This window comes from Argiope bruennichi, chromosome 8 (assembly GCF_947563725.1).
Source record: "Argiope bruennichi chromosome 8, qqArgBrue1.1, whole genome shotgun sequence".
NCBI classification, from domain to species: Eukaryota; Metazoa; Arthropoda; class Arachnida; order Araneae; family Araneidae; genus Argiope; species Argiope bruennichi.
Window position 1 is genome coordinate 50,726,174 of NC_079158.1, and position 12,636 is coordinate 50,738,809.

At 26.0% G+C, this 12,636-nt stretch overlaps 1 protein-coding gene across 4 annotated transcripts in view; it reads left to right on the plus strand.

The window, feature by feature from the left end:
* LOC129981225 (neural cell adhesion molecule 2-like) overlaps window positions 1–12,636 on the plus strand; it is a 1,216,049-nt gene that overhangs the window by 1,108,944 nt on the left and 94,469 nt on the right. For all 4 annotated transcript variants that reach the window (XM_056091976.1, XM_056091978.1, XM_056091979.1 and 1 more), the window contains one exon: window positions 5,718–5,828. In XM_056091976.1, coding sequence (XP_055947951.1) covers window positions 5,718–5,828 — 111 coding nt within the window. The remainder of the gene's footprint in view (window positions 1–5,717; window positions 5,829–12,636) is intronic.

A 12,636-nucleotide genomic window follows, 5' to 3' on the forward strand; every position in this document is an offset into this window, starting at 1 on the left:
ATTGTATGTTGTTTTTAATGATGTACATTATTATTTAGAATATCGTAAACCATTTTATTAATAATTAAGCATATGTGAACTGTTTAACATATGTCATTACTTAAATAAGAATTTAAATTTCTGTCAGAAAGAAAACGTATTTTCGATAATTGGTAAAGATAACTTCAAAAATTAACTTCCTCCTTTCTTTTTTGTTGCCTTTCGAACCGTTTTTGCATTGCCAAAAATTGCAGTATGTGTAAATTAATTCCAAAGAATAGAATTTATGAACAATTTTAGACTTTTTGATGTCTAATCCAGTTTTGGATATGTTTTCTTTTATATTCTAAAAAATGATTGTTTCCACTTATTTTTTTAATAATCTTTAACTCAATACACCTCAATTAATATTAATAATAATAATTTTTCCATATTGCTTGGTATTTTTCAGAAAGTAAGGAACAAAATAATTAAGTAATAAATTTCATTCTGAATTCTTACTGAATACGGTGCACTTCTTAAATTATTTTGATCATTAAAGGTCGTAACTACTAAATGACTTTAAGTATACAACCAGAGAATTGGAATCTCTTTAATATTCATCAATATGTCACATTCATCAATATTCAATAGAGCATCGCAAAAAATAAAAATTTTAAAACTTCAAAAGTTTTAAAAAATATAAATTAGTAGTAATTTTATATTATAGAATTCTCATTATTTATAATATATCAATATTTATATAATATATTATATTATAGAATTCTAAATATTTAGTAGTAATTTTATGCTATAGAATATATTTTGTATTATAGAATTTTCAATATTTGGTAAAGATAACTGAATAATCTTTATTAATACAACCAGAAGTTCTGAAAGGATTGCAAAAGTTCGTTCCTAAATGTCTATACAGATAACATTCCTAGAATGGAATATTAATAAGTGGTCGCTTGCTGTATAAACACTTCACAATCAATTTATTCCATCAATATTGACAAACTCGTTCAATGTATTTGTGTTAAGGAAAGTTACTCTTTAAAACATCAAATAATTACGTGAAGTTCAATGATGCCTATTAAATAAATTTGACGAATAAAATTTGAATTAAATCTATTTCTTAATTCTAATTCTTTTCATGCCACTTGAATTTTTGATTCATGCACAATTAAAATGTTTATTCGAATTAATTTTGATCATTTTGAAGTCAAAACTAAAAATTAAAAAAAAACGCATAAGTTTTTGAATTGTCTTTACTGAATGGTTCACTAATCATTAGTCAATAGTATTTTAATATTCATAACTCGTTCTGTGAATTTAACGCTGTACAAAATATTCAAATAAAAAGGTTAGAAATGCTCTACAATTATTACAAACAGTGAATACATCTGGTAAGAAATATATTGTTTATTTTGAAGTTCCAATAAACAATTGCTATGTCATTCAACATATACTATATATATTTAAATGACTTATTTAGGGAAATTACTATTTTTAAAGATATTTCAAAGCTATTTCGTTCTAATATTTATAATTTTATTTATTTTAATCGCCTAATGCTTTTTATTAATATTTATCAGTTATTAAAAACAATTAAATGTTAATAATAAATTGTTTTTACCTGAAAACGTTATTTTTCTTTTGGTACTGATTTTTAGACAAAATATTTTAATTAAAAGATTTGCATACATTAAATTTTGGTTGCGATGCTTTTGCTTCTCTTTGCTACTAAATCAAGCAGGTCAAAGTTTTAGGAATTCCGGAAATTTAGAATAATGCAAGAAATACAATTCTACTTGAGTAACAAAGAAATGTCATTTAAGCTATCTCTTAATGTATAATTATATAAACTGAAACCAATAAAAAGATGAAGGAAGAACAAAATACACTTGTGAGGTACTGAAGTAGGCAGATTTTATTGTGACAAAGAATTAAAAACTTGGGTCCAAAGATTTAACACATCGGCACTCTACAACCACTTTAATTCTGCTGCTTTTCGAAAATGAAGTAAAGTATTTTCGGGAAGCATTTTATGGGAACCTCCCCCTACAAATTAAATAATTAGTGTGTATTAGTATGAAAATAATTAGTTTGTATTAGTATGACATACCATATTAATTACTAAATTAAATAACTCTAAATTGCAACAAATGGTATAAAATTTCTTTCATAATGTATAATTCCACTCAATTAGTCAACGACTGTTCATCCATTTTTAATAATAAAAAAAATAATTTAATAGAAATAAAATTAATTTAATAGAAAGTTTATTTATTATTGACACCATAACTCACAGAAGGATTCATAAAGATGTCTTTTTCAAACTATGGGTGTAAATAAATAATGGACTTAAGGTCATATTTTGACTCGCTCTGAAAAGGCATGTAAAGACGGAAGAATATTTCTAGAGAGCGCATGAATGAAAACCCAATTACCAATGCTGAAATGAACGGAGAGTATATTCTTTTCGGTCTGAAATCTCATTAGTTCTAGAAAATAGTTTCTATATGATAGGATCTTGAGGACAGCATATCATCTTTTTATTCAAGCACCTTACCTAGTAAAAGAACTTGATAAAAAATTCATAGAGGTATTTTTTGAAGTCCATTTAATTGTTGGTAAAAGATAGAAACAATGGATTAGTGTAATCTAAATGTTTTATATTATTTCTAAATTTTAAATTACCTTTTTTATGAAATTTTCTGCATTTATATTACTAAAACTAAAATGAGCATTGAATAATCTTAAAATTGAATAATTAGTTAAGTAAGGAAAGTTATGAACAGAATTAAGTAATGTTAATTTTTTAATTATTATTTTAGAACTAAGAAGTAGAATATTTATTAAAAATTAAGGCAACCATCTAGAACATTTAAAGCAGATAATTTTTTTTTTCTAAGAATCTTACTCATATCATGTCAAATGATTCAAAATATGTGAGGGAAGCCTCTGTGCTTCCATTGAAAAATATTTTTAATTCAGTTGAAAAACTCGTAATTCATATAAAAGTAAAAAAATAATAAATATTTTATTTTTTAATAAATATATTTGATTTTCATATAAATATAATGAAATATTTGTGTATATTTTTTAATATATAAATAATTTTAATACATTATATATTTTTTTAATTTAATTTTCATAAAAATAAATATATTTAATAAATATATCTATTTTTATTGCATTACTTTATTAAATAATAAATTTATTTTACACATTATATTTTTATTATGATTAATTACTTAGCAATATTTTAGTAATTGAATCTTTGTCAGAATTAATTTGAAATGCTGTTTATCACAGAAAACCCATTTTGATACTCAAGTTTTGAAAAAATGATAGTTTTATCATTTTGATGTAAAGGAAATAGGAATTGTATTAGTAATTCTTAATATATTAATGCATATCTTCTGAGTTTTAATTGTCTGTATAAATAATATCAATGAATCAGCCAGTCAGCCAAAAGCTTCAAAATAAGCTGCACACTTTGCCACATTTAAATCCATCAATGCTTGAAATGCAATCTTTCTCAAATTCACAGTAGGCCTTTAGTGTTGACACATGAAATATATATAAATTTCCCATAAAATATATTATATGTTTCCCAATCCAGCAACGATACGGGCATATACAAGACACGAACAATATGGTATTAGCTTTCCATCAAAACAACAGAGCAGTGTGGTTGTTTCTCGAACCTTAAGTGCAGCACTACCTGAAAGCCCATGACAATCAGCAATTTGCCTGCAGGAAAATTCGCAAATCTGTCTCTCAAATCAAACGAGGCCATGGTAGAGGCACTCTTGGCAAATTTAGAAGCAGACAATGATGATCAAGGATACACGCCAGCCTCCTAATTGTCTAGATTAGTCCAGAGAACAGGTTAATTGTACATTTGGTCACTGCGTCCTGTTCCATCCCCACAATGGACTAGATAGCAATGACGTGATAATAATTATTTGCGCCTATTCACCCGCACACTATCCTGGAATGTAATCTCCGTAGGAGTGAACGGACTGCGGCTATAGGTTTGAATTGTAATCAGAATGGATAAGCCTATTCTTAATTGATATGTATAAATTTCAAAAGCATATGCAGTGTTAAAGGGGGGCTATGGGAATATTTCAGATATAAATTCGGCTTCGCATAATTAAGTGGTAAAATTCGTGTGCATGTGAGAATATATTATATTTGACATTTATGCAGTATTGCAGCTATTAATTCAAATATATGAATGAACACATGGAGCATAGAAATCAGGCCCATGTTGAAAATAATTATATGTATACCAATGCTCAGTGTATTTTCAAATGTTCTGTTTTAATTATTTGAAGAATTTTTGCTTAGTTTTTCTCAAAAAAATCTTTTTAAATATACAGAAAAAAAATATATTTTTTCACTTCACTTGTTCAATTCAATTATTTAAAAAAATTAAGAATAAATGAGAAATAGACGTTAAAGTTTCTTTTATTATTATTGCTTTTTGCAAATTATTTCGTAATATGAAATTTTTATGTTAAATTTCTTTTTATGAACTATCATTTTAAATGTAACAAAATATTTTATAAATATTTTTATATTTGTATATAATATATGTATTTGTATATATTTGTATATAATATATGTATTTGTATATATTTGTATTTGTATTTGTATATAAAAATCTAATTATAATACAGCTTCTCTTATTTTGATTTAAATTTGTAAAGGATGTGTTATTGATGAAAACAATTAAACACCCTTGATTATAAGTAGTCCTTGATTATAAGTAGTGTATAAGTTCTTTAATAGATTTTTTTCATGGTGTAAAATTTAAAATTTAAGTATTATACAATACATATATTATTAATATTGTCTTAGTAGATAATTCGAATATATCACATTTTTTCCTCAAAATTCCAAGTCAGTTTATCTCAAATAAGAAGAGCAATGATAAAAAAAGAAACTTTATTATTATGTTGAAGAGAAGATATTCATTTAAATTTAATATAATTTGAATAAAAGAATGAAAGATAAAATCCCAAGTTGTAAGAAATACAAATAGCTGTAGAAATTCAAAATGTGGAAACAATATTTCCAAAAACATGAGCTAAAGCAGAATCAAGATTCAAGCAGAAATGTAGAAAACTCAGTATTATACAACGTCATAAGAAAGTACCTATGATGGCTAATGAAATCGTTTGATTCTTTCAAGAACAACATATTTTTAAAGATAATTAATCACGTAGGATTGAACTAACGTCATGAAAACTAGCAATTTGAAGCGCTATTCAATTCAATAATTCCCCGAAAATAAAAATAAATTTATAATATCAACATGAAAATGTCCACCAAGGTAGTCACGGTTAATATGATTCATTTTAACTGATAAATATTGATAAAATTTATTAATAATTACACTGTCATATTCTTATAAATAATATTCACAAATCGAACTCTATAATTCTGAATAAAGCAAATAGAAAGTATACATAATTTAATTTCATTACATTTTACCTTTCATAAAATAAACAATAATGTGAAAAAAAAACCTACAAAGTATTTTTTAAATCTGCAGTATTTATTTTTTTATGTTTTCAAGCTAAACTAAGCAGTAACATTATTACTTAAAAATATTTTCTTTGGATTTGCATAAAAATTTCTCGTTTTCGATTATTAAAATGAAATTAAATCTAATTGTAAAATTGCATTTCTAAGGAATGATGTACGGTTGTACAATAACTCGTTGTTATTTCTTTCAGTTCCACCGGGAGAACCTGCTATCTTAGATGAAGAAGGTGTGCAAGTGAAAGGTTTAATAGGGCCTTACAACGAAGGGGATTCCTTATTGCTCGTCTGTGAAGCAATTGGAGGTAAGAATCAAAATTTTAAGCAGATATTAAATGAAATCGCTATGAGATTTCAATCTACGAATCTTCTGCTCAAGTACATATAAGTGAATGAATGTCATCCATTTTATGTAAAAGAAGAAGTGATTTAATAATTTTTACTAGAAATATCTTACCAGGTCATCTTAGGCATGTACTTCAAATTTATGTTGTATTTTATGATAAAAATTATTTGATAAGATTTTCTGCATTCCTAACCCTAAAAGCATAAAATGATCAACAATATGTACGGAATTCAGAATATCAAGCAATAATGTAGATATATTGTGCAATATCATATACAGATAACGACGTGCTTATTCATTGAACGTTTTGCCGGGGAATTTATGTAATGGAGCTATATGAAACAAAAACATTTTCTACATACAACAAGCGCTGCTACATAAAATAAAAGCATTTTCTACAAACAACAAGCACTGCAGAGATAGTATATCTGCTTTCCATTAGTAAATTTAGTTTATTGATATACTCTGAATAATAAACCAGTTCTTCTTGTTGAATATATGATAATATACAATAACTCATATTATATTATGCTGATTGAAACGTATTATCAATAAAATTTAAGAATAAATTTTGAAATTCTGTTTAACTTATTCGTGAAATGACACGAATTTATGAATTGTTTTCTATAATTTCATATATGCTAATGAAGAAAGAATGGTGTTGAAACTTAAAATGTTATAAAGCCTTGATAAAATTAAATATATATTATGAAATTTTGATTATTTTATTGTGATTAAATAAGAAGTGATTAAATATGATGAAGTAATACAATTGAAATTTCTCGTTATCAGAATTAACTTCTATCTGTGTTCTTTTTTTTTAATTAAATAAACAACATGGCACATTTAAAATTTCTAAATGAAATATTTAAATATTTATTTAAATTCACGATAAGAGCATTTCTAATTTGTCAATGTATAAATTAATTTTTTTTGTTTCACTTTATATAAAACCTACAAAAAATACTTTTAAATTAAGAAACATTAATTTATTTTCTAACGGCATTTACAATATCAATATATGTAATCACATTCTAAAATTTAAGAAAGTAAAAGTAAATCAGACGATATAAATAGCATATTAAAACATTCTTGCAGCCAGAATCTGTTTCGTCATGGTAATGTTACAGTTTAGATTCTGTATATTATTGGAGCCAGATATTCATTAATACGTGTGTCGAATCTGACTTAAATTTTCTACTGAAAATAAAATTAAAATCATAGATCAAAAAAAGTTTAATGATATCTTCGAAACATTTTAGTGAAATTTAATAAATATACTTATTTATTATTAACCGAATGCTAGTGCTTACAATAGTTATAAATGAATCTATTTACATGTAATATTCGATGATTAAATAATGGCATACAGTTTATACTCAAGCACCAGAACACCGAATGTGAATTTTGGACGCATTTTTTCCAACCAGTTGAAAAGAATTACAATTGTCACAAAATCCATATCAAGTCATATGCTTATAAGATATCGCGCTTACTTGTTTATGAATATACAGACAGACAAGATCAAACACCTGATAAATTTGTTCCGAAATTTACATGTTAAATCTTACTAAATCTAGCTCTCTCTGTTTATATAATCTAAAATCCAAACAGTTGGGTAGACCAACTATCTTTTGAAGGGATTTCGCACCAAATTTGATAAAACTGTATATTTTGTGTAATTTAGTTGCAAAAATATTGTAGATTTGTTGCAGAGGCCATTTAATCATTCTGTCTCAAAGTGATGTACACTTACGCGTTCACAGATAAATAAACATAATTATAAAACGTCAGAAAGATTTGAAGATATGTCAAAATCTTCAATTCGGACTTTTTTACGATTGTAGTACTTTTTCTTTATATACTTCGTATATGAGATATTAAAAAGAAAATTTACATATGTAAGTGCATTTTGCTTTCATTAGAAAGCTCTTCTTTTATAAGTGTTGTCACCATGTTGATAAAAACTCAAATGCTTTAAAGCAACGCTCATATCGTCCAAAAATATACCTTACATTTGAAAGAACAAGAAAACCCCTGGTTAAATATTAAAAATTAACAAAATAATGATGTTGTTTGCATTTCTATGAAGCCATTGGAGCTATGAATATTACATAGTGAAATTCCTTTTTGTCAGTATCATTGCAAAAAAAAAAAATTACAACTAACCGATGAAAATTTATTTTAAAAACTAGCCTGGAACTCCTTTATTCACTAATATAATTAAGAACAAAAATTTCTCGCGACTCTTTATACGTTAGAATGCCTATCAACGAAATACCCGGTACTTACGCTAAGTGACAATGATTGACAAAGTTAACGATTTCATTAAGTGAAGCTAAGAGCAGGTCAACAACGTCTCGGAAGTTGAGGAACCTGTGGTCAGCTTAGCCAAGAAAGATAAGATTTTTATTCCCTAGAGAAAATAGTGTCTTGATGTGTTTTTATAAAGCTATCTTCTATTTTATTATACTCTATTTCTATATAATTTGGATATTTATTATATTTCCGATTTGATAAGTAAAAAAATGAAATGGAAATTTGTATATTTCCCCATATGCCAAGTATTATTGAAAATACATATATATATTTTTTAAATTTATACATGAACTATGTTATATATATTCATACAATTTCATCAGATAATTTTAATTAAGTTTTTCTGGTTGAAATCGAATTTTTTAATGTAAATTTAAATATATATTTCCTTTTTTAATGCCTGCTTATATTCCCTTTGCGGACCAAAAGTAAAAATTTTTATGAATGAGTTATTTATGGATTTGAAATTTCTCAAATACCTTCAAATTTTAACAATATGTACTTTCATTATCAGCAGATTAATATTAATCTGTATTCAATACTTTTCAAGAAAATGATGTCACATTCTTTTGACATTTGACTTTTCATATCATCTAACATCCATTTGAAAATTGTCCTAGTTTTCTGATTACAAAAGTGTTTTCATCCAATGTAAATAATCATAATTTGATAACCCAAAACTACTCAAGACGCCATTCTAAGTTTAATGCATTCTGTAAAATCATATTATTTTCTTTATTGTAAGATTCGCAATGGGCGATTCTTGCATTAATAATATTATGTGTGTCGTGTATTTCGATATTAAAATCTGACTAACTAATTTGATGTATAAATATTCCACAAAACACAAATAACTTTTGTTGCTTAAAATAATAATTTAATTTATAATTATGCTTATTTTCTTTCATAAAGTTTTAACTCGTATCGCTCTTTAAGAAAATTCTGCAAACAATAAATTGATATAAAAGCCAGAATATTTTTTTTTCAAAAGAGCATTTCTAAATCAGTTGTTTATTTAATTTTTTTAAATTAATTTTATGGTTTGTTCGATTTTTTTTCATTAATTTTGCAAAATTTCAAGAAAAAAAAATCGTTCTTGAACATTTAAATGCGTCTTTAAGCTTTCATTCTTGCATTATCTATACTTTTCAAGCAAGCAAATTTCTAAAACTATTCCAAATCGAATATTTTGCAAATTGTCTGCATTCAGAGTAATTAAAAATCAATTATTATCTTTTGATCCAACTATATATTATTTTGCCAATAAACTTTAATATCATAAATCATAAATTATTAACCAATTCATCTAATGGTATTAGGTTTGGTCAACCGTATGAACATTTCATAAATTATCTATAATGTGCAGTATCATGCAGCTTTGGTGTAAAAATTCTTTAAAATATAATTTATTTCTTTTTTCTCGGCCACTTATTTTATTTCTTAAATAAACATCATTTCACCTAATCTAGGTACTAATTTATTTAGTTCAAATATTTCATTATTTTCTTTTGTTAAATGTATATCCACAATGATATTTATATACTCAATATTCATTAAAATATATAAAAAAAACTGTCGCATCATTTGTTCACGTAGAAGAAAATAACGTAAAAAAGATTTTAAAGACACAGTTTTGTAATTGGCACATTTTCTAAATGGAAAGCTATTTCCTTTCAATTATTTTCTTTTTTTTAATTTTAATTTCTAATTTATTCTTATAAGAATTTAAAGGGCATTTACTTATAATCTTCACGTGCTTAAGTAGCATAGCATATTGCATAATGCTGTACAATATTGAGCGATATTGCATTATTATATAAATAATATGACTATTATTGTTAAATTTCATGTAATGTCTTGTAATGTATTAATGTTACTGCGGACGTAACGCCATTCGTATGACATCAAAATTATGATAATTTAACCAATTAACAATGAATAATGACATCAAAGCTGTATATTGTCATGGAATACATGTAAGTCTACAGTTAAATAAGCAATAAATATACAAAATAAAAAGCTTACAGGGAAAAATGAGAAACCTACTAAAAATTGCACTTTTACAACCATGAAAAAAATCAATTTAACTATTTAAAAGTGTTTCAGTGGCAATAATAGTATTTTGACTGGCTTTTAAAAATTAATTCGTTATTCAAATTAAATGTGATAAATTATAATTAATTTCACACATAGTATTCTATTCTTAAAATGTGTTAATTAATTTACCCTATAATGTAAATTTGTAAATTCTCTCGTAATGCGTCAATTGCATTCCACTAACAGGAAAAAAAAAGGTTATTCATGAATTCCTAAATATGAAATGGCATTTGAAGATAAGTGGGCACATAAAACTTTTACTTTTTTCCACTAAAATAAAAAAATCAACTGTAAGCCTATTAAAAAAAATGACTTCCTCCTCTTTCTCTCTGTGCATGCCGCCATATAACTTTAGTGACTTAGGACACAAATCCATGGTCTAAATGACTCGAGTGGATTCTCTCGGCCGTCAATTAACTTCGAGAAATTCTCTGTAGGATTTTTTTCTCTTGGTCCAACTTAATTATTTTTTTAAATCCCATTTTCGTGCGGAGAAGGTTACGTGGCCAACGAACCATATGATTGAAGCGTACCAAGACCACCCTTTTATGGCCCGTCATGGGTATGTGGTTTATCCCATCCACGCAGAGTAAGGAAATAGCATCAGCTACACCAACCAGAGTGAAAAGAAAGGTTAAGATCAAATAACGGTTATTTCGGATTAATTCTGCCCTTTTTTTATATCTTTCCCCGAAGACTCACTTTAATTGCTTCTCCACCAAAGAGAACTAACTGTGCAGGAATACGTATATCAGGAAATGGAAGATAAAAATATTGGTAGGAAGTAGCAAATGACGTAGCGTTAAATTAAACGAGTGTTGTATGCATGGAGATATTGCGGCTTTACAGTTGGCAGTCGAGGAAGGAAAAAAAAATATACATCGTGGTTTGTGTAGTCATCCGCGAGGAATGATTCAAAGGAAAAATAATAATTTAAAAGGTGTTAAAAATATAAAAAAAAAGATTTACTTGATATGGGATTTAAATGGAAATGTGTTTGAAATACTGTTTATAAGAGATGTATTTATTTTTTAGCTAATTAAACTTAAAATGAAGCCATGAATTGCAAACAGTGCACAGTATTTGAACTAATTTCCATGTTTTGCTGCAATGAAAATGTCAGTTTCAAGTATCAAAATCCATTAAAATTATTCCATTACACCTATTCCATGCTTAAATTTTAACCAATTACTATCTGTATGTTTATCCATTTCGTTTTTGAATTCGCATTCTAGACAGATATCAATTATGCTTGTTCGGTTACCATTTTATAGTAACTTCATAAAAAGTAATCGCAAAGCAGTGAGAAGAGAATCTGCCTGCGTTTAAATTAGTTCATTTGTGATTTGATTAGCTGTTCAATTTGTGGTTATAAAAGTTCTTGGTGAAGAATTCAAGTTCGTAAAACCATATAATTTAAATAAATTATGAAAATGTTATTTACTCTATTCTAGGAAATAAACATACCATTTTTATCCTTTTTGAAGATTATTAACATGGTAATTATCACTGACATGCATTTATTTCCTGTATTCCTGTTAATATGATTGTATCAACATAGTCATGATGGATGATGAAAGAAATAATTAGCACCAATCAATATCTGCCTAAACAGATAATATTTATTAGCGGAATCACATGGGTTCGAGTCTGTACTCATGAATAAGGGAATTTGAAAAATAAAACACTTGCAACAATAGCAATCTATTATAGGATAAATTTCTTAATCCAACTAGATTAAATTTGGTCGTTACATATTTTAAACGATTTAAAAGTTTAGTAAATTTTATAAATGAATGATCTAATCTATATCACGACAGCCCTATATTGCAAGATATTTTTATATTTTTTTTATTAAAATTATTATTTTGACAATCAAACAAGCATTATAAATCAATAAAAGTTCCCTACTTTTCGGAATGAAAACTTTTACACAAAGCGAGTTAAAAGTCTGGATTATTTGTAGAAAATAAATGAAAGTTTCAGACCTTTATGAAACTCTTCCTAAATTCTCCTAAATTACTAATGATACAGTGACATGTAAATATAGTAGCTAGTGTAAGTTGTGAAAATCAAGTGTTAAGTTGCAACAACATGGCTTTCTAGAATTAGAGTTCTTGCAAAATATCAGTTTAAAGTATTTACTTTTTGGAAATTTCTCTGAACCTTCAAAACATTATAAACAACGCTTTAATATATATAAAATAAAACGATAAAAATATAATTTGATAAATATAAAATAAAACAATACAATTAAATGCAAGGAGCATATATTATCTTTCAGAAAACAATGTTATGTCAAAAAATACAATTTTTAATCATTAAGATTATTGAAGATTTAGAATTGCAAT